This window comes from Leptonychotes weddellii, chromosome 5 (genome assembly GCF_054177405.1).
Source record: "Leptonychotes weddellii isolate Sample4059 chromosome 5, ASM5417740v2, whole genome shotgun sequence".
Lineage (NCBI taxonomy): Eukaryota > Metazoa > Chordata > Mammalia > Carnivora > Phocidae > Leptonychotes > Leptonychotes weddellii.
Window position 1 is genome coordinate 139,837,960 of NC_138373.1, and position 26,425 is coordinate 139,864,384.

The 26,425-nt window shown below is 38.3% G+C and overlaps 1 protein-coding gene across 3 annotated transcripts in view; it reads left to right on the forward strand.

Moving 5' to 3' along the window:
- The window catches only part of APAF1 (apoptotic peptidase activating factor 1), an 80,511-nt gene that overhangs the window by 46,335 nt on the left and 7,751 nt on the right, over positions 1-26,425 (forward strand). For all 3 annotated transcript variants that reach the window (XM_081822224.1, XM_081822225.1, XM_081822226.1), the window contains 9 exons: positions 2,515-2,643; positions 5,113-5,238; positions 7,381-7,500; positions 9,419-9,535; positions 12,002-12,127; positions 19,904-20,023; positions 20,336-20,461; positions 22,140-22,265; positions 23,982-24,128. In XM_081822224.1, the coding sequence (XP_081678350.1) occupies positions 2,515-2,643; positions 5,113-5,238; positions 7,381-7,500; positions 9,419-9,535; positions 12,002-12,127; positions 19,904-20,023; positions 20,336-20,461; positions 22,140-22,265; positions 23,982-24,128 (1,137 nt within the window). The remainder of the gene's footprint in view (positions 1-2,514; positions 2,644-5,112; positions 5,239-7,380; positions 7,501-9,418; positions 9,536-12,001; positions 12,128-19,903; positions 20,024-20,335; positions 20,462-22,139; positions 22,266-23,981; positions 24,129-26,425) is intronic.

Here is a 26,425-nt window from a genome sequence, read left to right on the forward strand (position 1 = left end):
AAAAAAAAAAGTTGGTTGAAAAAAGAAAGAAGAGGATTTAAAAAAAAAAAAAAGGGAGAGAATGTGATCAGGCAGGAGATTACAACAAAGCCATACGCTAGAGATTTAGGGTATATTTTGATCTGTTAGAAGAAAATGTATTCCAAAATTTTAAAGAGATAACTTAAATATTTATACCAAAAATAAGGGTAACTACTATGAAGGGGTAGAATATGACTCTAAAAATGAAAAATAAAAAAGATTTTTTTAAAAAAGGGATTGATAAGATGTTGGTTGAAAAAGGGAAAAAGAAAAATTAAAAAAAAAGACAGTTAAAAAAATTAACTTTCAAAGACTGTAAAGAATCATGGGAAAAAAAAGCCATGAATTCTATGTGCAGTATTCCCCTAGTGCTGGAGTTCTGCTGTTCTCATTGGTCGGTAAACTTGGTCTTGGCTGGCTGTTCTTGCTGATCTTCTGGGGCAGGGGCCTGTTGCCATGGTTCCCAAATGTCTTTGCCAGAGGCGGAATTGCCCTGCCCTTGCCGGTCCGGGATGAGTAATCTGCTCTGGTTTGCTTTCCGGAGCTTTTGTTCCCTGCAAGCTTTCGGTACAGCTTTGGAGGACTAGAGTGAGAATGGCGGCCTCCCAATCTCTGCCCTGGAGGAGCTGAGAACTTGGGGCCCCACTCCTCAGTGAGCCTCCAGAGTAAAGTAGTCAGTCACTCCCACCTCCCCGGTCTCCGGCCGCGCTCCATGCTCACTCGGCCTGTGACCCAGTGTTTCTATCTCTGGCACCAGACCCTGTGTGGAGTCTCCAGACCCAGCCGATTCCTGCCATGAGCTCCCGCACTGCTCCTCCCGGGGGAGGAAGGGGAGTCTCCCCGGACCTGCCGCTTGTTGGGTCCCTGCTGGAAGAGCAGTGGCCTGACTGTGCTGTGGATCACAGTTTATGGCAACCCCGAGCTGAGAGCCCACATCTCGGCTCTGTCTCTGCAGCCGGCTTTCTCGCTCCGATGCCTGAGAGCTCTGCCGCACTCAGGCACCCCCGGTCTTCCTGTTACCCCGAGGGTCCTGAGACCACACTGTCCCAGCGAGGGTTTCACCCCCCCCAGCTTAGCCACTGGAGCGATGTCCCTCAGCGGAGCAGACTTCTAAAAGTTCTGATTTTGTGCTCTGCTGCTCTATCACTTGCCAGAAACGTTGAACAAAGGCCCCCTTCCCCGCTGTCTATCCTCCCAAATATCGCCTCGGATTCAGTTCTCCGCACGCATGTCCTACCATCCAGAAAGTGGTCGTTTTTCTGTCTGTACCATTTTATATTCCCACTAGTAGTGTACAGGAGTTCCACTTTCTCCTTGCCAACACTTGTTATTTTACATTTTTCAAAAAATTACAACCATCTTATTAGGTGTGAAGTGGCATCTCATTGTGGTTTGATTTACATTTGAATTTGAACATTTTAAAAGATCTTTTCCAGTGAGAGAGGAAGACAGCTTAATATTACATGAAATGCCTCTTTGTTTGAAAAATCTAGACTAGGTCTTTATTTTACCTGCTAAAATAAAGCTACCCTAAAATCACCCTTCACTACACATAGATCCCAATTTTTTAGTCTTTGGTCTCTGCATTCTCCTCCTCTTTATTTCTTTTGAACTCTTTTCTGTTAGCCTACTCTAATTGTTAGGTCTTTACTTTTTACCACCCAATAATTAAGACAGCTGCCCATTCCGTACTTGCTAAGTTTCCTCTGTCACTCTCCACCATTAATTTTTAAGAATGACCTGTCCTGGGAAGCATTGTAACTATGGTTTCCTGTCTTTTGTTCTTGGCCCCTGATGCTGTGCTGCTTACCATCTGTGTGCTTGAAGGGCTCTGCATTCACAATACATGTTCATGGCTCCCACTGGAAGCTTTGTTTTTTTTTTCTTGTACAATGCCTTGGTCTTAAATCACAATGCTACATATATGTTTTTATCATTTGGCAAAAACTTCAGAAGAATATATTCAACATTTAAAAATCTTTCAAAAGTTGAAATGAAGCTTGCATTATTCAAAAATAGCTTTTTTTGGTTCAAAAATGGGAAAATGATCATAATGGAGTAATTTGATAGCTCTGAAGAGAAATAGAAATAGTTGAGCTAATTTCATTTTAGCAAGCCTCTGCTCTGTATTATTTTGATTATCTTCATTCATGAATATCCATTTTCCTCTTTTGAATAAACAAGCATTCAGGAGAACTGCTCTGTATGTTAATTTGGCTAGTCCATTCATTTATTCACAAAGGTTTTATTTCTTCCTAGGCCAGCTTGAGAGATCATCCGTGATAAATTTTTCTTTATAGGAAACATGTTTCAAGATGAGCAATATTTTAAAAGTATGTGTATATTGATTTATATCTTATTTATGACTGTCAATAGTTATGCCAGTTATCAGTAATTATATTTTTTCAGGACTTAAAAAATTTAGATTCATTTTGAGTATAGCTTATTTTTAAAAGTATTTTACTTTCATAGATACCTATTTTATGTTGACAGCTTTTTGACATTCATACCAGTGGCTTATTGGCAGAAATCCCTACAGGCCATCACAGCACCATCCAGTATTGTGACTTCTCCCCGCAAAATCATTTGGCAGTGGTGGCTTTGTCCCAGTGCTGTGTGGAGGTGAGTAGTTCACTTACTCTGTGAGGTTGTACCTCTGCCAAGAATGGGCTACTTAAACCATTAACTACTGAGAATGTTTGAGAAATAGTAGAGCATTTTCTTCACAGCATAATGACCTATAGCTTTAGAATATTAAACTATATAGCCAGCCTTATTACTTTAGCAGTGATTGAAGATTTGATTTGATAGTATGACAGGGAATGACAGTATCATTCAGCAAGTATTTGTTGAATGCCTAGCATGTTCCAAGGTCTGGGAAAACAGTGGAATGAACACTGGTTTCCTAGGTAGAAACATGGCATCTCTTAAACAATATGAAAGAAAGGATCTTCTATAAAAGAAAGGATGAGAGATGAGTCCAGTTCAGATTTCTTAGATCACTGAGAAGAAGAAGACAAAAGTTAATTTAGAATTGGTTAACCTAGGATGTTCATTGGTGAGCACTAATGAGTAAAATGACTCTTAAAAATTGCCTGTTAATATTTATAATTTTGTACTTACCTGATAGATTTTATATTCAGAATCTATACCTGACTGGTCCTGGAAGAATTTCACCCAGTGAATGGCTATATTAAGTTTTTTCAAAAAGCAGTGAACTGATGGTTTTTTTTTTTCAAAGATGGATTAGTTTTTCCAAGCTTTATTACTACTTATTCCTTGAGTGGGTCTTACCATCAGGTAATTTGAAGTTCCTTGTGATGACAGTCCAAGAAGGTGGGTATGGGCCTTTATCTGGAAAATAGAGAAATCAACTTGGTTCACAGGCTCTCCTCAAAGGAAGCTTGACTACTGCAAGCACTTCTTTAGTGTTCCGTGCTTATTTCAGCAATTTTTAGCGAGTTTGACAACCTTGTTCCTTACTGCAGAGCTGTTGGGGGAGAGTTTCTGAGCTGTAGTCCGTCAGCATGGAGATAAGATGAGAGTGGGTGTGCTCTGTAATCTCTACTTAATTACAAGTACAGAAGCAAGTACAGTGCAACTAACACTGAAGAACTTCCCTGCCAAGAATCTACCCATTGGAAGCATAGGCATTAAGTGTGAACAAGCTCCAGTCCTGTTTGAAATGGTGGGAAGAAGTAGGGTGCTGTGGGCAGTGTTCTCTTCAGGGGAGTCCTTGATTTGAAAGTTTCAGATGTGGTAGGAGATCTTATCTATAGATCCTCAAGGCAGATGTTGGAAATTTCCTCTTTCTGGGTTTTTGTCAGGATTTTAAGGAGTGTTGCTTCTCCCCTAGTGCTCCTCCTAGTGGAGGAAGAACTCTTCTTTCAGCCTTTCCTGTCACTTCTACAATCCCGACCCTATGCTATTAGAAAGCTCCAGAAAACATTGTCTTTTTTCTTAAAATAGGGACCTGGTTTTGGGGGCTCTGAGAAATGATGGGGAAGAACAAGAAGGAAAAAGGGAAGGATTTTCAAGGGAGATTTTTTAGTTATGGAACCACTTTCATTTCTGGCTTTTAGCTCTATGTGTCCACAGGAACTTGGACTCTAGCAATAAGGCAAAGAAAATGTCATACAATTAATTTATAACCATAGAACTCACTGATTGAAAGCCACTGGGCATGTGATGAAGTACTTGTTTTCTCCATGCTTGTTCTGAAATCATAAAGTAGGTCTGTCATTCAGAGTGTAATGAGAGGAACTCAGGCACATATGGTACTTCATTAGACTGGAATATATTTGAGTAATTTACAGCAGGGACAAAATATAGCCAGGGTGGCAGACATTGACAATTCGTTATAAGCATGAATAACAGAAATGTGTACCTGTACAATTAGCATATTCATTTATTGTAGGGTTTTGCCATTTGTTGAAATAAGGATTAGATGACAGTGGAAAATAGTCTATTTTTTTTATTTAAAAAAAATTAAATGTTTGCATGATTCTAAATCAAAGCTTTTTTTAAAAAAGTTTTATTTTTATTTTTTTAAGGTTTTTTTTTTTATTTGTCAGAGAGAGAGAGACAGAGACAGCACAAACAGGGGGAGCGGTAGGCAGAAGGAGAAGCAGGCTGTCTGCTGAGCAGGAAGCCTGATGCGGGACTCGATCCCAGGAGCCTGGGATCATGACCTTAGCCAAGGTAGATGCTTAACCGGCTGAGCCACCCAGGCGCCCTTATATATACTCTTCTGTAGAAATATATATGCTCTTTGCTTATTTTCTGTAAACAATATATCCCAGTGACTAGTCATTATCTGGGTGTTTTTACAGTTACATAATATTCCATTATGTAGTTTATTCGGTCAGTTCCCTGTTGATGGTCATTTGGGTTGTTTCTAGTTCTTTTGATATTAAAGATAAGATGCAATGAATAATCTTTTGCACAAGTCATTCTGTATTTTTGCTAGCTTGTTTTTGGCCTGTATTCATAGAAGTGAAATTACTGGTTTACTTTTGCTATTTTTAATATTCTTGATATGTTCAAAATGCTTAAGAATGGGATTTCCTGTATGCTATGTTTATTCTGTAGTTGTGGAATATGGATTCGTATTTAAAAGTGGCTGATTGCAGAGGACATTTAAGTTGGGTTCATTGTGTGATGTTTTCTCCTGATGGATCATCATTTTTGACATCTTCTGATGACCAGACAATCAGGGTGAGAAATATTAAGATTTTCATTTAGACATTTGTTGATGCCTACGTCTAACAAACTAAGAAATTGATGAGCAGTATTGGGGGAATTAAAACAAGAAACTACTAGATTAATATTTATCCTTGAAAAGTGCTGTTATATGGACTATAACAGTCTCATTCATCCCATACATGTTCATTGAGTATTACCACGAGCCAGGTGCTAGATAAGTACAATGATTAAACTGTATTTTGGTTAATTTAAATATTTACTGGGTAATATATTGACTTAATTTTTGACTCTTTTCTCCACTTTAAATTTCTGTATCTAATTACTTGCCAATTGTAATGGATTCTGCCTTTCCATTTTCTGTCATTTATTTCTACTATTTATTTATTTATTTATTTATTTATTTAAGAGGGGGGAGAGAGAGAGAGGTGGGGGGCGGGGAAGAAAAGAGGGAGAGGAAGAGAGAGACTCTTAAACAGCCTCCACGCCCAGTGCAAGTCCATTGCAAGCCCATCTCACAACCCTGAGATCATGACCTGAGCTGAAATCAAGAGTCAGACACTTGGCCAACTGAGCCACCAGGTGCCCCTGTTTCTACTTTTTCATTTCAAGTTTAGGTGCTCATTACATGTTGCCTCTCTCTCTCTCTTTTTTTTTTTTTTTTTAAAGATTTTATTTATTTATTTGAGACAGAGAGAATGAGAGACAGAGCATGAGAGGGAGGAGGGTCAGAGGGAGAAGCAGACTCCCCACTGAGCAGGGAGCCCGTCTCTCTCTTTTTTTTTAAGATTTTATTATTTTTAAGTAATCTCTGCGCCCAACATGGGGCTCGAACTCACAGTCCAGAGATCCAGAGCCACACACTGTACTGACTGAGCCAGCTAGGCGCCTCAGCATGTTCCCTCTCTTAATGTATTAGTCTTTGCCACAGTCTTTTCTTTTTTGGTTTTCTACATGCTACTTCTAAGATATTGTCTTCGTGTACAATATAGTCATGTCATTTTTGCTCAAAAACAGATAGGGTTCCCTTGTCTACTAAAAATAAGTAGGTACTCCTAAATTTACACTGAACTTTTCCACAGTATGGCCTCATTCTGGCTTCAGTCTTTCTTTTGGTTTATTCCTACAGGTAGCCTACAATGGACTGCTCACATTTTCCCAATACCCTGTAGTTCCCTGCTTCTTTTGCTTATGTGGTCTCTTATGTTTGGAATACCCTGTTTCCCTGTCTCTCTTCTTGTTGAAATGTTAACAATCCTACAAGTTCCCCCAAGTCTTCTGCAAAGCTCTTCCTAGTATTCCATTTGGGGGAATGTCTCTCTTCTTTAATGTCATATAACTCTGTGTCCTTTTCTTATGGTACTTACCAAATTCTACTTTGAATTTAAGTACAGATTTGCTTTACTTCTCACCTTCAGTACTCCACTGCTCCTCCGGCTTGTTCACACGTCTTCAATTGTAAGGTCTGTGAGGCCAGGGACCCGAGTTTATCCCTGTGGCATCTAATATAGTGTTTTATACACAATGTAACTACAGTTTTTTTAGTATTTACTGTATGCTAGACATTGTGCGAAGTACTGTACTTATGTTTTCTAATTCTCACAGCAGTCCTTTTTGCAGCTGAGGAAACAGTCACAGGAAGGTTATGTCACTTCTGCTTAAAGTGCCAGTCTCAATAAATGAACCAGAATGTAATTCATCTCACTGCTTCCTTCATCAAGAAAGTCTTGTTAAAAAAAGATGAATCATATCACTAAGCATACGGCTTATAGTTTGTTAGTGATATAGTTGATTTACATTCTGGTACAGACTCCTTATCTTGGCATCAGACAGTTTGAGGACTAGTGGGAGTTCTTACTTTGAATAACACTGGGTTAAGTAACCTGCCCAAAGTCACAACTTTAGGTGGAACTAGAGTTCATACTTGGGCATTTTGGCTCTAGCACCCATTACTCTTAATACTAACTACTACTCATTATAGCATGTAATTAACAAATATTTGTTGTTGAATTATAATCTAATAATTGAAAATTTTTAGCATCATAGGTATTTTGAGTATGAAGCATGTTTTGTATCTTGCTTTAAGACTCTAAGCCTTCTCTTTACATATTTCAGGATATGGTTATCTTATTTTAGTTTTTTTAATCTCTTAATTAGCTCTGGGAGACAAAAAAAGTATGTAAGAATTCTGCTATTGTGTTAAAGCAAGAAATAGATGTTGTGTTTCAAGAAAATGAAGTGACGGTTCTTGCAGTTGACAATATAAAACGTCTGCAGGTGAGTATTTTTTAGAAAACAATGGGAAAAATTGTTTTGATTGAACTCACCATTCACATTTTCTTGTTTGAACTTGGGATCAGGCATAATTGTGTAGTATCTAACAGGTGCTCAGTAGGCATCAGTTGAATAAATATGTGGGTTTTGAGCTGAGGTCCAAATATGCTTGTATTTAGAAGTAAAAAAAGTGATACCTTGTCTCACTTCATTCCTCTCCTGTTGGTGTCTATGATCACATTCCTTGATTTGCATAGAGTCCAGGAGGAGAACTTGAGACAGACTGAGGGCAGGACAAAGCTTAACAAGCTCTAAAGCTGTAAAGCTCAGCTTGATGTGGTGGAAAGAACAGTGTCTGTTCACTCAGGAGGTACAGGTACAGCTTAAGCTTTACTGTCAGCTCGTTTTATATGATGTTTGAGTAAATTGTACACTTCTCTGAGCCTCACTTTCTTCACCTGTAAGGTCCTTTCTATGTTCAGCAGTCTGAGCTGGTTATAGGGTGAAGGTGGAATCCAAATTCTGGAGAAAGATATGTGGAAGTAAACGGTCTATGGCGTGTGGTTATTTCTCCTTGTCTACTGTCAGGGGTCAGAGTCAAGGTGTGAGACACCCCTTGTTCTGTATTTTACACGTTGTACTATCGTCTTTAGTATGTTGATGTCGAGCTCCTAATGCCCTGTGTTTCTGGGATGAATTGGGATATGGAATTGAATGTTAATGCCTTGTTACTGATTTTTAGCAGACTTGGGATATTTTTCATTGCAGCTTTCTTGTCAAGTTCAGTGTCCTCATGCTTGTATTACCTTTATTAAATTTGTGCAACCTTTCTTTAATAGTTGTTGTAACTGTGAGACTTCAAAAAGAAGTCTTCTGACTATAAAAGTGTCATTCTATATCAATGATTGTAGGAGAGTTTAGGGGATAGTTATAAACTTGACAATAGTTCCATTTAAGTGAACAAAACATTTTTTAGTCACTACTTAGGAAAATATGGAAATTGATTTTTGAGAGAAAGAAGATAAATTCAGCTTTTAGCAGTTCAGTCTTCATTTTGAATGTCTAATAGATCAGAATCTGCTGGGTAAGATATTGTAAAATAAAGCGTACCTTGATTGATACCCTATAATCTTTGTACCTGAAACAGATATGACTTCTTATTTCATGTTGAAAAATGATTTAAGACTTTTAGATTGTAACAGAGAGAGGTAGCTGACAATTGATTTAAGCTTGAGATGTAGTTTCCTGGGTCACATGTTTTAATCGAGTGATGAGACAACTTTACTAATGAAACGTAAAAAAATAATTATTAGCATTGGTACATATTATGAAATTAGGTAATCTTAGTTTAAGCATTAAAAGTCCAGTCACCCAAATTATGCTTATGGGTTCTTCTCCAGAACTCCCTTCTCCCCCACTCAAAAAGATAAAGAATTTTAATTTATACTGTTTTGTGAGCGATTTAGAGGATATAAAACCCATTTTTATTTGAATATGGCTTTTTATGTATCCTCAGTCCCGTTTCACTAGCCCCCTTGAAAAATATCCGAAAAGTGTACTTTAACAAACGATAGCCCTATTAAAATGGGCTTTGTGAAGAAATGGAAAGCTGGGTGCGGAGCTAGCTGTGGGATTATAAATCAGACAGATGTGTCTCAGGTGGTGGGCACAGTAGCTGCTTTTTAAACCTTTTAAAGCTCATTTTATTTTATGAAAATGTATTTGAACCACAAAAGTGAAATGAAATGAAGGCGTGAAGTGCTAAATGCAGCTGCTGAGACTAAGATAGGGCTTTGTTGTTCCCCTGGGAGCTCTTGTTGGTTATTTTCTGTTTCATTTTATTTTTTCAATTGAAGTCTGTTCTAAAGAACAGAAATTGCTCTTGTAGCCTAATAACTGATTGTGCCTTATTTTTCATTAGCTCATTAATGGAAAAACAGGTCAGATTGATTATCTGACTGAAGCTCAAGTTAGTTGCTGTTGCCTAAGTCCACATCTTCAGTACATTGCATTTGGAGGTGAAGATGGAGCCATTGAGGTATTCCATTCTAGTCTTCAGAGTCCTTCTGTGCAGAAGAGTTATTTATTTAAAATTAATTATGTTGTCTGGTATTTTAGCTTATACTAAAGAAATCTTTCTGTGGTATATTATTCATTCTTCTGTTAGACTAAAATTAATCTTACAATCCTGTTGGTGGTGTATTTTTCAAATTGCCTTTACTACTGTTTCTCAGACTTTTTGTCTTTTTGTGTTCTTATTCTCTACCTAGTTGTTTTGCTGTTCTCCAAGTGTATCAAACACTCTCAGAGATTTAGCTATCTATGCAAAGAGCACTATTTTCTCTCCTTAGCCTTTGGTGTAAGTTTCCATTTTGGTACTGATAAGGTTCATTGGGAATGTCTGTGCAGGATTGCCTTATGCTTACCTGTTTCACCAACCCTTTCTGTTCTACTTTTGGTATTAGAAGTATACCTTTTTACCACTTGAAATCCTTAACTTATTAAAGAAGACCAAATAAATGTTAACAATGTAATAAAAATGATTTTATCACAAAAGCACTTTGTTTTTAGCTGTACAATAGTTTTTCAAAGAACGTTGGTTCCTTCTCTCACTTTTTCTCACCCAAACTTTTTGGAATTATTTCTTAATTTATTAATTGTGGCACTAGCCACATTTATTTTACAAGGAAATACACAAATATTCTCTAGTCTATATTGCTCCACAAAGAGGAGACTATATGTTTATACACAAAGTGAAGAAGGAAGCATTTAGAAAGTGATGTCAATGTTATTATATATTTGGGCGTTGTGGCATGGGTTCAGAGTTAAGGTTTTGTGTTTTGTTTTGTTTTTTTCATTGTGAAAAATTGTGAAGTTGGGTGCTGTTCTGAAGAAAAGTATATTATGGATTTTTTTAAGCAAGGGATGGTTATACATTTACGAGTGAACCTTAGTCTTCCCTCTCAATCTCATCTCTCAAACTGGTGTATATTATTATTGATTCTTAAAGGATCTTTGCTTCCCCCTTTTCTTTTTACCTTGTTGCCAAAACAGGTCTACATTCTTTTTGTTTTTACTAAGTGTTTTGAAATGGGCCATACAGATAGTTTAAGGAAATAATTCACAAAACACACATGTGCCTCATCCATATCCCTGTCCTCCTCAAAGTCATCAAATGATATAAATACTATATAAATGAATCATATGAGATTACCAGTATTTGACTCTGTATCATCTGTAAAATGGCATTTTCATGTGGTTGGGCCTAGTATCAAATAATGACAGCTACCATTTTTGGGTGTTTATCAGTTTCTCTCATGGAATTATTTTAACACCCTGGATGTTAGGTGTTGTTACTCCTGTTTTACAGATGTCTAAACTCCTAGTTTCCACAACTTTCATTAAGTCAGTAAGTGGCAGAGCTACAAATCAAACCCTGGGTCTCTGAGCCACTGTGCTCAAGTAGGATGCTAGCCTGCCTTTGCCCTGTAGCAGTTGTAAGATTGTCCTGCTCAATGGGGAAGACTCTCACTCATTTCCCTTTGCTTTCTAAAGGGCCTTTTATTAGACATGCAGGTTAGGTTTGAATTTCTACAATGTCCTATTTTAGCATCATTTGTATTTTCCTTAGGCTTCCTTGAGTACATTTAATTTGGGCAAAAGAACTTTTTTTGTTTTGTTTTGGTGAGTTCACTTGAAAGCCTTTTTGACATAGTCATTAGTTTTTGAGTTCTGTTACCACTTTCTTAATCTCTGCATTTGGCATATTAGTCTTTATTTTAATTAATTAATTAATTAATGTATGTACGTATTTGACAGAGAGAGACACAGTGAGAGAGGGAACACAAGCAGGGGGAGGGGGGAGAGGGAGAAACAGGCTTCCTGCGGAGCAGGGAGCCCGATATGGGGCTTGATCCCAGGACCCTGGGATCATGATCTGAGCTGAAGGCAGATGCTTAACGACTGAGCCACCCAGGCACTCCCCCCCACCTGGCATATTAGTCTTTAGCCCTTATAAGTATTCTCAGTGTACCTCCCCAGCCTATTCATATCTTCTTTTCTGTTACCTGTTTCCCTCATTACCCCCTATCTTTCCTTGTCTGTGTTGTTTTATAAAGAGCTTGCTTTGTCTCTCATCCAGAATTTTTTTCTTTCTTCTCTCTCATCCATCTTAAATGTCATTTCCTTTTTGGAGGCTGAGTCCAGGCTGCCACTTGTTTGATGAATTGGGTAGTTGAGTTCTCAGAAGGACCACTGGTTCCTACTGCTATCTGGTCATTCCAGTGAGTGTTTTATTTTAGCGTGTGTATGTGTGTGTGTGTGCATACACTTGTGTGTATGTATGTACCATTCATTTGTGTGTCTTTAATTAAAATGAAAGCACTATGAGATGAAAATTTTATACCCTTCTGTAGTCTAATTTTAATTTAATGTCTTTGGGGTGTAATGCCTGGGTGTTGCTGAATTTCTTGGTACTAATTTTCTGTGCTTTTCTATTTTGAAGATTTTAGAGCTCCTAAACAACAGAATCTTCCAATCCAGGATTGGGCACAAGAAAATTGTGCGGCACATCCAGTTCACAGATGATGGGAAGACTCTTATTTCAAGCTCTGATGATTCTTCAATTCAGGTGAGGGGAAGGATTAACTTCCAACATCTGTAATGCTGACTCTAGCAAGGAACACTTTGGTTGTGGCTCAAATCTGGTGTGCATTTTAAACATTTCTTTAAGATCCTATTACTTTGGCCATACATTCAGATTATGCACATAGATTTAGATGAAACCCATACATGTTTCATATTTTTCTGTGGGTGAGGCAGACAATTTGACTTGTGAACGAACCCTCTACTGGAAGGTTGTTTATTTTGAAGATCAAGGAATCATTTGAGTTCCCCTGCCTGCCTTGGTATTTGGATTTGTATCAGTAAATACACTTTTTTGCCAAATTTATATGATTTCTCTTTACTTTTCTTGATAGTAGTAAAATCTGATTGAAATAATTTTTTTTTTTTTTTTTAAGAGAGAGCGAGAGTGCATGCATGCTAGCAGGGGAGGGGCAAAAGGGGTGGGAGAGAGAGAATCCCAAGCAGGCTCCACACTGAGCACAGAGCCCATCTCAGCGCTTGATCTCATGATCCTGAGATCATGACCTGAGCCAAAATCAAGAGTCAGACGCTTAACCGACTGAGACCCCCAGGGGCCCCGCTGATTGAAGTAATTTTATTCTTTTAAGGATAAGATGTTAATTATAGGGATGAAATCTGTGAAAAAAGAATAGTTTGTCATAATGAAGGATTATGGATATAGAGGCATTAAGCCTACTGTATGTTCTTTAAAAATTAACTTTGTTTTTATCAAAGTTCCAATGCACATACTTTTAAAACTTAGGTAGTATTACAAAGCTCATTATGGAAAATAGACCCCCCCCATTACTCATTCTCCAGAAGCACTAGCTTTTAGCTTCTAGATATTTCTTTTGATATTTACCTTCATGCCCCCATATCCCATGCTTATAGTGTTACCAATTTCTATGTTTGAAAATTTACTAAAAATTAAGATGAACATATTAAGATGAAAATTTAGCTTTTTTTCTTTTCCCACCTGTGTTACCTTTGACATACGCACACACCCTTTTATCAATCCCATTATCCTAATACAATTATAATAAAATTTTGTTTAGGTCATTAGTGTCATTATAACTAAGTAGACTAAGTATACTATGAATGTGTTTTCTGCCTTAATGCAGTTTAGGACAGTTCTACCCTTGACTGGATGTGGTTTGCAATTATTTTACCCTAAAACTTTGAAGACTTTGTTCCATTTTCTCCCAAGGTTCCAAAGCTCATATTGAGAAGTCTGAAGCCATTCTGATTCCTAATCTTTTTCTCTGGAAGATTTTAGGATCTTCTCTTTATTCCTAGAATTTTGAAATTTCATGATGTTGTATCTTGGTGTGTATTTGTTTTATCCATTGTTTTAGACATTCGTGATCCCTTCTCAGTTTGGAAACATAACATTTTTCAATTCAAATAAACTTGAATTTTTTTCTTTGCTCCCTCTCCATCCCAGTATGCTTTCTTTTTCTGTGAAAACCATTATTCAGATATTGGATCTCCTGGACTTTTCATGTAATTTCCTTTTTCTACATTTCATAATTTTATTTTTATTTATTTATATATTTTTAAAGATTTTATTGATTTATTTGACAGAGAGAGACACAGCGAGAGAGGGAACACAAGCAGGGGGAGTGGAAGAGGGAGAAGCAGGCTTCCCGCCGAGCAGGGAGCCTGATGTGGGGCTTGATCTCAGGACCCTGGAACCATGACCTGAGCCAAAGGCAGACACTTAACAGCTGAGCCACCCAGGCGCTCCAACATTTCATCATTTTAAGCTGTGCTCTATTTTCTGGGAGTTTTCTTCAGCTTTCTCTTCCAGCCCTTTCATGGAGCTTTTCATTCTACCATTTATTTATGTATATATGTATGTATGTATTTATTGAGAGAGTGCGCAAACTGCAGAAGGAGAGGGAGAGAGAGAATTTTAAGCAGGCTCCACACTCAGTGCAGAGCCCGACACGGGGCTTGATCCCACAATCCTGAGATCATGACCTGAGTCAAAATCAAGAGTTGGACGCTTAACCAACTGAGACACCCAGGCGGCCCTCATTTCTACTATTTTTAATGCTGAAGAGTCCATTCATATTCCTTTTTTTTTTTTTTAAGATTTTTATTTATTCATTTGACAGAGAGAGAGATAGCGAGAGCAGGAACACAAGCGGGGGAGTGGGAGAGGGAGAAGCAGGCTTCCCGCTGAGCAGAGAACTGATGCGGGGATCATGACCTGAGCCAAAGGCAGATGCTTAATGACTGAGCCACCCAGGTGCCCCCCCATTCTTATTCCTTTTGAAGAACATTGTGTTCTTGTTTCATGGATGTAATATCTTCTCTGAGAATGGATGGATATATAAATAATATATAAATTATATATAAATAATTTTTTCCTCAAAATTTAATTTTCATGCATAGTTGCTATTTCTTCCAAGGTGTTTTTTTCTGTGTGGTTGTTTTGGCCTCTTGTTTTATTTATTTATTTATTTATTTATTTATTTATTTTTTTAAAGATTTTATTTATTTATTTGAGAGAGAGAATGAGAGACAGAGAGCACGAGAGGGAAGAGGGTCAGAGGGAGAAGCAGACCCCCCGCCGAGCAGGGAGCCCGATGCGGGACTCGATCCCGGGACTCCAGGATCATGACCTGAGCCGAAGGCAGTCGCTTAACCAACTGAGCCACCCAGGCGCCCTGGCCTCTTGTTTTAAAGGTCTTCCTCAGCTGTGTGGTGATCACTTTTAGTGTGGACACTAGAAGGCTGATTGAAAGCTCTGTGTGTTGACTGAGACCTTTTCTGAAAAACGATCTGCATGGGGAATCTTTGCTGTCAGTATCTTTAGGTCTTTTGTCCTGGTCTTGTCAGATTCCTAGAGAGGAATCTTCTGGTCTTTCTGCCAGGAGGTTATAAATCTGGCTGACAGGTTCTTAGAGCTAAGTGGGGAAGAGAACTAAGGGTAGGTGTAGTGTCTCCTTATTTATTTATTTTATTTTTTAATTTTATTTTTTATTTTTTTAAAGATTATATTTATTTGACAGAGAGAGACACAGCGAGAGAGGGAACACAAGCAGGGAGAGTGGGAGAGGGAGAAGCCGGTTTCACCCGCTGAGCAAGGAGCCCGATGCGGGGCTCGATCCCAGGATCCTGGGGTCATGACCTGAGCCGAAGGCAGAGGCTAAATGGCTGAACCACCCAGGTGCCCCAGTGTCTCCTTTTTTAGTGTGTAAACCTTCATTTGACCCCCTATTCTCAAAACTGTAATTCTTTCCTCAGTTGTGTTGGTGCCCTTTAATTCAGAGTCCTCTTTCTGGTTTGCTCTCATTGTTTGGAGGAACATTTTCTGCACTTTACTCTTTTCTCATAGTAACTTTGTATTCATTGACTGGTTTTTCCTTTTTCACACAATATTAGTTTTCCTGAACTCCTTGGAGTGGGGAAGGCCAACATTTCTAGCTTTGTAGCTCTCCAGTTCCTCCTTCTGTTTTCAGAAAGCATTAAAATACGGCCTTGTTCTTATGATATTGCTTTGCCCTGTTCCCTTCTTTTATTTTTATTTAGACCTTCTCTTTCCTTTGCTGCCATTATCCTGTTCTACTCAATTTGGATTTTATTCCCAGCAGTTTCTGCTCATTATTACAGGATTGTTCTGGTTAATTTTGAGAGTTCATAGGTCCCAGACTAGTCTAGCCCTTCCAGACTGTACTGTAGTTGCTTTGACTCAGTGTCTGTTGCTGCTCTCCCGTTGGTCCACCGCACTTCCCGGTGAATGTCACTTGGCTCTTTTGGAATTCTCTTGTTTTTAGTTCTGTCAGACTCTCCATGCTGTTCTCTGCTTCTTCCCATATAGATGCTGGGATGCAAGTCTTGCAGTTCTCAGTTTGTCCCTACTCAGTTGTATCTTGGGGTTTGTGGGATACTTCATCAGTATCAACAACATGGTCTTGTTGTCTGTGCATTTTTGGTTTTGCTATTTTAATTTCTTTGTCTGCTTTTAATAGAGGCTTCAGGGAGATTAAAAAAAATTATGCCTGCATGGTTGCCATCTTCCCATAATTCCTAATAGTTCCAGTCCTCGCCTCACCCTCACTCCCACCTCTGATGTCCTCAGTGACCTCAGTTTCTGAGCATTTGGTGAGTTCTCTAGTGTCAGTTTTGTTGCTTTTATCTTTCTGTAATGCTTTTAGGATTCTATTTTCTTGGTCTGTTAAGTCATTTACCATTCTGCTTTTTGGACTCCAGCATTTTCTTGTTTTTAAAGATTTTATTTATTTACTTGTCAGAGAACACACAGGTGCACACAAACACAAGCAGGGGGCGTGGCTGGCAGAGGGGGAGAAGCAGGCTTCCCGCTGAGCAGGGAGCCCGATGCGGGACTCGATCACAGGACGCTGGGATCATGACCTGAGCTGAAGGCAGATGCTTAACTGACTGAGCCAGCCAGGTGTCCCAGGCTTCAACATTTTGTTGTCTTCATTCCCATTCTCTTGACTTTGTCATTGTAGTAGGGTTTTAGAAGTGAAGGAGATATAAATGCATATGTTCAACAGAAGTTAATGTGTGTTCTTTTATTTAATATATCTGTGTGTGTGTGTATTTCCTATCATAGCAATATTTATAGTATTAAAAACTGTTTAGACAGGGCACCTGGCTGACTCAGAAGAGCATGCAACTCTTGATCTTGGGGTTATGAATTCAGGCCCCACATTGAGGGGAGAGATTACTTAAATAAATGTTAAAAAAAAAACTATTTTGAAAAAATCTTTTTATGTTATATCTTTGTGAGTTCTGTATGATTGGAATGAAATTTGGTTTCAGTGCAGACTCCCATGATACTGGTGTATTAGCTATGAAACTCAGCTTGATTTTCACCTTTCTTCCTCTCCAGATGGCTTTGAAATGGGTAAAACTAAACTACATCTGATGGAATTCTGCTGAGACATTGTATACTGTATAGTTTTTCTCTCAGAAGCTAAATTCGTAGGTTTAATGACCTGCTTGAACATCAGATATTCTCAGCCAGGGGGAGAATAATTTCTAGGAATATTTTTAGGATCAGAGTTAGATTATTTTTAGAAATATGAGTTAAGTGGTGTTTCATTCTCTTTTTCTGCTATACCCAGAATACTTCTTACATTTAAAATGTTTTAATGACTATACATTCATGTAATAAAACTCTTGGTGGGGGACGCCTGGGTGGCTCAGTTGGTTAAGCGACTGCCTTCAGCTCAGGTCATGATCCTGGAGTCCCGGGATAGAGTCCCGCATCGGGCTCCCTGCTCAGTGGGGAGTCTGCTTCTCCCTCTGACCCTCCCCCCTCTCGTGTGCTCTCTCTCTCTCATTCTCTCTCTCAAATAAATAAATAAAATCTTAAAAAAAAAAAAAAAAACCTCTTGGTGGGTATTTCCAAGAATTGACTGGTTGGGTTTTTGTTTTAATTTTTTAGTAAATAATTAATTGGAAATTTGTCTCCGCCCTGCCCCCCCACAGCTTTGAGGTGTGACAAAAATGTATATATGTTTTAGATGTACATGATGATTTGATATAATAGGTACACATTGTGAAATAATTACAGTGATTAAGTTAATTAACAAATCTACACGTATGTCACATAGTTACCATTTTGGAGGTTTATTTTACTCATCTTTGTATCTCCAGCATGCCTGGCTGGAATTTAGTAGGAGTTCAGTAAATCTGTTGAGCTGAACTAAAGTTAATGCCAAGATTTGTAAAATCAACTCACCTGCTTATAGCACCTAGAGTTGTGAAAATTGAGGTCTACTTTTGGTAGTTTTTGATCCTTTCTCTTGAGATAAATAAAGCCCAAGTAGTAGCCGTGTTCACCTGAGCCAATGTATGAGAATATATTGACTCTCGCAGGTATAAGAAGATTCTTGAGGATTTTTAAAATTTAAATTTTACTGTTTATACCGCTGAAAAAATTCCATAGTGTATATATATTGCAAAAATTATAGCTAATGGTAGAGACATCCCCAAACTCAACCTTAATACATTTGGCTAATGCTGGTGAAAGTTCAGCTGTTATGTAAGGTGATTCCACTAGTACAGTGTGTTTGAGTCCAACAAAAAAGGTGTCCCTGTCATCACTGCCTTATCAGAAAGCTTCTGCAACAAAAACTGCTAAGGCTACTCTTAATCTTCCCTTAGTGATTGTCAAATTTTGTATTCCATCGACTCAGGAACACTCCCTGGCTTCTTGATGTGAAGGGCAGCAGTAAGAACCTAAGTCAGGATTGAACACTGAATCAGACACAGCTGGGAATGACAGTGCTGGTCACTCAGGAAGAGCTGTTAATAGTAGCCACTGATTCTCTAGTCCAGTAAAGCCAGAAAGTAGGAGAGAGCCAGAAAGTTCCTAGAGGAAATGGTGTAGGGTATTTTATGTTTAGTCACACTGAGTGCTTTTCCTTTCTGATATGATATGGGGAGGCAGAAAGCCTCTGTTTCTTCCCCTTCCCCCAGCATGTCTCTTTGAGTTCTTAAAATGCTGAAATTCCTAATTCATTCTCTTTAAAGCTCCTCTCACTTCCAGCTCCTTTTCTAGGATCCCCTTGTCCTCATACAGATACCCTGCTCCTAATATCCCACTTCTGTGAATGAGCACTTGGAGACAGAGAGAGAGATCTGAGAGCCAGGGCTCAGTGGGGAGGGTGGCTGCTAAGTGTGGAGCATAAAGGAGTAAAGAAAGGGGATAAGAGAAGTGTCATTTCTTTTACAGTTTGCTTAAAAACATTTCTAATGTTGAACCTTCACCAGTCAGAAACTTGACCCAGAATATCACTAATGTGCATACCTGTGGTGGTTGCTGATTTTTCTTTATCTTTTTATTCTTGATGTTAAAAAGTAGAAGAAAATTCTGTTCCAGTCTGCCTGATTTCCCACAGCTCAGAAACCCAGCTTCATCAGGCCCACTGGGCTTTTTTTTTTTTTTTTTTTTTTAATATCTTCCCAAACTTTTTTCCCTGGGTTTCTTTTACATATCCTGTATTTCAGCCAGATTGAACTATGAACCAGTCCCCATAATCTTGACATGTTTTCCTGTTGCTGTGCTTTAACTCAAGCATTCATTTCCTTTATTTGAAATGCCCTTCTCAGGTTGTGAATCATGCTTCCAGCCCATACCTCAAGTCTACTTTGAATGTACTGTCTCCATCATTTCAATTTCTTCTCCTCCCCTGTGCCTGAGGAATTCTTCCTGGAGCTTCATGTGAAAAATAATGTACTATATCACTTCTTTTGTCAATTTGAGGATTGCATTAGGGAATAGCTAATAGCTAAGATCTCTGAAACTTAGAAATTCCATGACTTGGTTTGAAGCTGCTGTGGTCACCCTGACCTTCCCTGGCAGGAGGACCAGTAGGATTCAATGGTTTCAGTGGAACTAGAATCTTCAGTCTTGGCCTAGCTTGTGGGGCTTAGGAAATTGAATATGTAATAGGGATAATTTTCTCTGGAAAATTTAATCAGATGGTGAGCTCACTAGCATATTGTGGCTTTTCTCTATCTTCTGTTATCATTAACTGCTCTCCAAGCAAGTGAAGAAAATGAATTTTATTTAGGAGGAAAAGTATTTTATTTTACTCCTGGTCAAGGTAATTAATCCCAGCTTTTCTTCTCTTTATAAAATGGGAATACCGTATTCTTTCTTGGTGCTCTTCTTTGTTTTACCGAAATGCCATGAGGGCAAAAGATGTTAGGCAATTGAGCACATACTACCACACTCCTCCAATGGGATATCATGAGGAGAGGGTTATAACAGACTTATTTCTTTGATATTCAGGTATGGAATTGGCAGTCAGAAGAATATGTCTTTCTACAAGCCCACCAGGAAACAGTGAAAGACTTTAAGCTCTTGAAAAATTCAAAACTGCTTTCCTGGTCATTTGATGGAACAGTGAAGGTAATCTGAAGCACGGGTTGCCTTTTTAAATAAGTATTCTAATATTGTAATGATTATATTTTGAAAGCTGAAAGAAGATGGATGGTAAGTGACTACTCAAATTTTTAGATTTGTTTTCTCATGCCTGTTTTCTTTTTACTGCTGTCACCTACATCTCCTGTGTATTTATGAGCATCTGTACTAAAGGGCACTTAAAGAGGTCAGAACAACCAGTGTGCTAAAGCTCTTGTTTTATAGATATGTATTCTAGATGATTATGCTCAGTAATACAAAATATTCTTAAAAGTGTCAACTTCTGAATTTTTTTTGAAGGTATGGAGTATTATTACTGGAAGAATAGAAAAAGACTTTGTCTGTCACCAGGATACAGTACTTTCTTGTGATATTTCTCCTGATGCTACCAAGTTTTCATCTACATCTGCTGATAAGACTGCAAAGGTAGTTCAGTTAGTTGAAATGTGCATGCATATAAAAGTTTGGTATTGGTTATGTATTATGAGTCCAAATGATGTATAAAATAGTAAGTTTCTGTCTACATGTCTGTCTCATATTTTGTGAGTTTTTGGAGGATGGCATTGGCATTTAGTTTGTGTCGAATAGATAAATGAATAATGCGAGGGCTTTTGTTCTGCCTTACGACTTTTTGTCTATTACTAATAAAATGTAGTTTCTATTACATATTACATATTATAGGTGATAAAAAGCACTGAAAAGGATTTACATTTAATTGCACATCCACAGTAAATGTTTATGTAATTGGTATAAGTTGATACTTCTGAAAATCACATTCCAGTGAAATGATGCTGCCTGGTTAGGGACATTGACTACTCCATTCCCTTCTTTTTTCTCTTTGTTAATGACCTCATTATCTACCCATCTTTCCAAACTATAAACCTTGGAATTGTGTGGGACTCTATCCTGTCTTTCATGCTCTCTTGATTACTCCTCAGTGTTTTTTGGCTCATTCTCCTCCTCCTTGTCCCCACCCAGAAGATTAGGCTCTCCCCCTTCATTGGTGGACCCACCTCTGGTCTGTGCCTCCTTAGTTTTATCTTTCCTACCGTGGTCTGAGTCTCCAGTTGAAACACCTCTGTGACCTGGCGGTTTATAAGCCAGACTCCTTTGCCCATGACCATCTCTTTCTGCTGCATTGTTCCCTCTGTGCCAGGCTACTTTTACCTCCATCATCTGTGCATGTGGTTTGGCTTGACACAAGCTTCTCCTTTTTTACCTCGAAGCGTTATGACTCATTCTTCCAGACCTAGATTTGATGTCAGCTCTTCAGTGAACCCTTTCCTAGCCCTCAGGCAGGGTGAGCTGCTCTACCTTTAGTGTTCCATTACATATTACTCATGTTTCTTAGACATTTACTTCATATAACTATTCACTTCACAATTCATAAGTCTGTATTCCTGATTAAAGTTTTCAAGGACAGGGACTGTATCCAGTTCATCTTTGTACTATCAGTTCCTAGTTCACGATGAGTGGAACATGGTAATTTCAGTAAATTCTTGTTAGATGGTGATGACAGAACCACAAGGGAGAATATTGGAAAGAAAAACAACTGCATTCCAAACATATTGGAAACAAAAAAACGGCTGCTGAGATAGTAGGATAGTATAGTGACTAACCTTTAAAAATACTGGCCGTGTATTGGGCCCTGTGCTAGGAATTTCACTATTATCTCATTTAATCTTCACACCTCAGGTACTGTTGTCCCATTGTACAAGTGCAGAGACTGAAGCTAGAGAAGCTTATGTGGGTTGTGCTAGGCCACAAGGAACTAGGCAGTGTAGGGGAGCCAGGACTCACACTCAAGTTGGCTTCACTCTGTAGACTGCTCTTAACTGATTTGCTATTCTTTCTTGTAAGTCTAAAGTTAAAGAAGCTGTGATTTTGGTCCTTGAGCTGAAGTTAACTTGAGTAATTAAAGGGAAAGTCAGAAAAAAACAATGTTGCAAGTTGGAACTTGGGCCTCTAATGAAAATTTATGAACTGTTGAATGTTAGAATTTCCATGTGATTGAATTTATGGCTTACTAGCCCTCAGGGCGGGGTTTGCAGGTGCTTATTTTCAGTGTATTTCCTATTCCTAAACAATCCTAATTGCCTTCCAGATTTGGAGTTTTGACCTTCTTTCCCCTCTTTGTGAATTGAGGGGCCACAAAGGCTGTGTGCGCTGCTCTGTCTTCTCTGTGGACAGTGCCCTGTTGGCGACTGGAGATGACAATGGAGAAATTCGGGTAGGAGGTTTGCTGACATGAAAGCACTGCTCTTTCTGTAGCTTTGGCTAATGCTTTGTTTCACGTTGGGGACCTTTGTTAATGTGACTGGGAAGCACAGGCCCTGGGGTTCTGGTTGGATGAGGAATCATTTGCTTTGTTTCCTGTGCACGTTTTATTCACAGCTGCACTCCTTTGCAGAAAAGAATTCATTTTAGTTAGAGTGAAGTGTATGAGTTAGAGTCTGTGCATGCGAGGAGGCAAATGCCCAAGCTATTTGCAGTTGGTTGTCTGCTCTTAGCTTGAGAATGATTCATCGGAATTCTTGGACCTGAACCAAAGGTTGTTTATAGGGGCAGAATTTGAGGAAAATAATTTTACAAATCGTCAACTAGGTTATAAATGAATAAACAGCAAATTCTGCTGTTTTCAGCACTGAAAGAAAAGATCTCTTAATGAAACCATATTCATTAGATAGTCCACATTTACAGTGTGGCCTATTGCTGTCCTCATGGGACTGCCTGCCTCTGGTTGCATTAGAAGGATTCTGCAGTTGATGGGAAAAATTTGGGCATTGGGATGGCTGCGTTAGTAACCAGCATATTTGAGGAGCATCTTGTTTTTTTGTTTTTTCTTTTTTACAAAGGAAGATTTAAAATTCATGAGAGAGTATGCAGTTTGCAGGAATGGAGGCATTATCAGATAGGCTTTCCAGGACAATTAAGATTCTCATGCTTGAGGACTAAGTTACCAACCTTCTCTGTACTAAAAAATGCATGTTAACTGAAGTGCCAGGACTGCTTTGGGAACACTGGTTTTGCTCTGAGTTCTCATCTTGGATGAGAATGCTCCTTTACTGGCTATGAAGGAGTATTTCATTTTTCAGAAACCCCTGGGGAAATAAATTCTCTTTCTTTAAATGCATGTTATTTAAAATTTTTTTTAACACATTAAACAAAAATTTTTTCTACCTGATCAAAATGTAGGAAAGCTGTATATATGTGTGTGTATATATGTATCTAGCTTATATCTAGCTATCTTACTGAATTCTTTCTAATGAGTTTCTCCATTTGATTCTCTTGGATTTTCTAGGGAAACATTTATAAATGATGATTTTGGTTATTTTCCCTTGCCTTTATGCCTCTGTATTTCTTTTTCCTATTCTGATGGGCATTTATTTGAGAAATTAGAGTACTATTCATATATTAATTATCACTGGAAATAAATGGAAGCATTAGCATCTGTAAGTAATTGGGTATAGATTATATATATAAAACCCTGTAGGGACTTATTGTTTAAAATATGTTTGAATGACTTTAGGTATTTGAATGATCTCTGTCAGAATTCTTAGTGGTAGATACTGGACTAGAATTCTATGTTTTGTTTTGTTTTTTTAGGGAGTTTGTTAGGCCTTTTTTTGTTTGTTTGTTTATTCCTTGCTTTTCCCATTATTTTCTTTTTATTAAGTGAAGAAAGTCACAATATTCTGACCAGTTCTAAGTTCTCTTATTTTTTGGAGTATGGTTAATGATAAATATTTTTTAGTAATGCATTTTTATTATAATTAGTGTTTTTTTAAAATTTGGACAGGAGAGAATGCAGTCTAAATTCCTAAGATATCACTGAATTGTAATTATATTTTTAAGAAAGATTTCCAAATATGTTCCAGAAGAGATGGATAGATATATAAAACTTCTGGGTGACCCTGTTAATGCATTGTATATCCTGTTTGTATAGATATGGAATGTCTCAAATGGTGAGCTGCTTCATTTGTGTGCTCCGATTTCAGTAGAAGAAGGAGCTGCTACCCATGGAGGCTGGGTGACTGACCTTTGCTTTTCTCCAGATAGCAAAATGCTTGTCTCTGCTGGAGGATATCTTAAGGTAAGAGTTCCTCAAAGACTGTGAAAGAAAAGAGCAGCCTATATCCTACTTTCCAAGCTATTTTCGCTTCCTGTTTCTCAGTTGGGCCTGCTACAACCCAGCAGAGTGGAAGGGCAGTTACTGTTCTGCTCATCTGGCAGCGATGAGCTGAGATCTTGAAGGCTGCTTTCCTCCGCTCTCTTGGAAGTTCTGATGGCAGTGTTAGGAATGTTCTCTGTCCAGAGTTCTCATACTGCCCCATACTTAGATGATCAGAATGACTAGGAAGTTGGGTGTTTAACTTAATTTTATTTTCCACATCACTAATTGTTAACTCTTGGTTGAAAGTCTTTAAAAAATGTATTTGTGGAAAAAAATTTATTCGTGAAATTTCCTTTCTTAAGTAGTAGTAGCAGTAGTGGTAGTAGTAGCGGTAGTGTTAATAATAGCAGCAGCAACATATTGCTTTATTTTATAGCCTACAAAATGCTTTCCTTACGTCGTCTCATTAGCCAGCTTTGTGAAGCTTAAATTTCATTATCCTTGGTTTATAGATGAGGAAACTGATGTTCATGGCGGTTGTGAGTTTCCTAAAGTTACATAGTAAGGTAGTAAGGTGGCTTGTGTAAACTTATTGTTAGAGAACACAGAGGCTAAGGATTGAATGTGTTGTGGTGCCTCAGGGTCATTTTTTGGTGCTTGCATCTATTTATCCATCCACTCAATCAGAATGTGTTAAGTGCCCACTGTGTGCTAAGACACTGCTGTATGGCAGTGTTTAAGACTTGGTTTTTGCCTTCCAGTGGCTTATAGTCTGGGGGAAGCAGACAGTAAATAGTCTTTAAAGTATAGGAGGGTTCTGGGACATGTCTGCATAAAGATAATGGAATTGGCAGAGGCTTCTTAGGGATGGGGATGCTTGAGGTAGAGGGTTTTGAATGGTGGTAAAAGGGATTGAAGATACTATATATATATATATATATATATATATATATATATATATATATTTTTTTTTTTTTTTTTTTTATGGAGCAATACACCAAATTTATTAATAAAGTGTTAAGTGACAAAAACCCCAGCTGAAAGAAGGAGTGCTATTGGTGGTCAGGAAATTAGTCCTACATGCTTAAGACTCTGCCAGTTATAAAGAATGCAAGGCAAAATACTAAAAGCTATGGATATGAAGAATAAATGAGAAAGCCAGAAAACAAAAGAGAAATTAAGTCAATATACCTAAAAGCGAGTACAGATAAATAGCATTAGGTATAGGGACAAGATTAGTCTATGAAAGACTGTGCATCTAGCTAAATAAATATTATTTATTTATTTATTTATTTGGTGTAGTGTTCCATGATTCATTGTTTGCATATAACACCCAGTGCTCCATTCAATACATGCCCTCTTTAATACCTATCACCAGGCTAACCCATCCCCCCACCCCCCGAAGATACTATATATTGTACTGACCACTTAAAATAGATCCCTAATAAATTAGATCTTACAGTACTTTTCTTTCTTTTTTTTTAAGATTTTATTTATTTGATAGAGAGAGACACAGTGAGAGAAGGAACACAAGCAGGGGGAGTGAGAGAGGGAGAAGCAGGCTTCCCGCTGAGCAGGGAGCCCGATGCGGGGCTCGATCCCAGGACTCTGGGATCATGACCTGAGCCGAAGGTAGACACTTAACGACTGAGCCACCCAGGCACCCCGGTACTTTTATTTCTTCCTGAAAACATTCAAGTGTAGGAAATGATTCTGATTAATTATCTAACACAGGATAGATATTCAAAAATATTTGAATGAATGAAGTTTCTGGTTATATGAGACCCTCATAATTGCAGTTTTAGTCAGCATAAAAATCTAGCTTATAAAAAAGAGGACAGGGCGCCTGGGTGGCTCAGTCGCTAAGCGTCTGCCTTCGGCTCAGGTCATGATCCCAGGGTCCTGGGATCGAGTCCCACATCGGGCTCCCTGCTCTGCAAGAAGCCTGCTTCTCCCTCTCCCATTCCTCCTGCTTGTGTTCCTGCTCTCGCTATCTCTCTCTCTGGCAAATAAATAAAATAAAATCTTTAAAAAAAAAAGTCAATTTTTAGCTCTATGAGGGGATATTTGTTATGAACCCTTTCCAAAGAGTTTGCATTGAGAATACAATGCTTTTTATAAAATGTTGCATTGAGCTATACCTTTTTGGGCACACTTTTATTTAATTATGGGCGGGGAGATCGTGAAACTATCACCATTTGTTTTCCTTTAGTGTAAAGATAAACCATGACTCTTAGACTGCTCTGAGGATGATGCTTAGAGGAGCAGGATTGCGG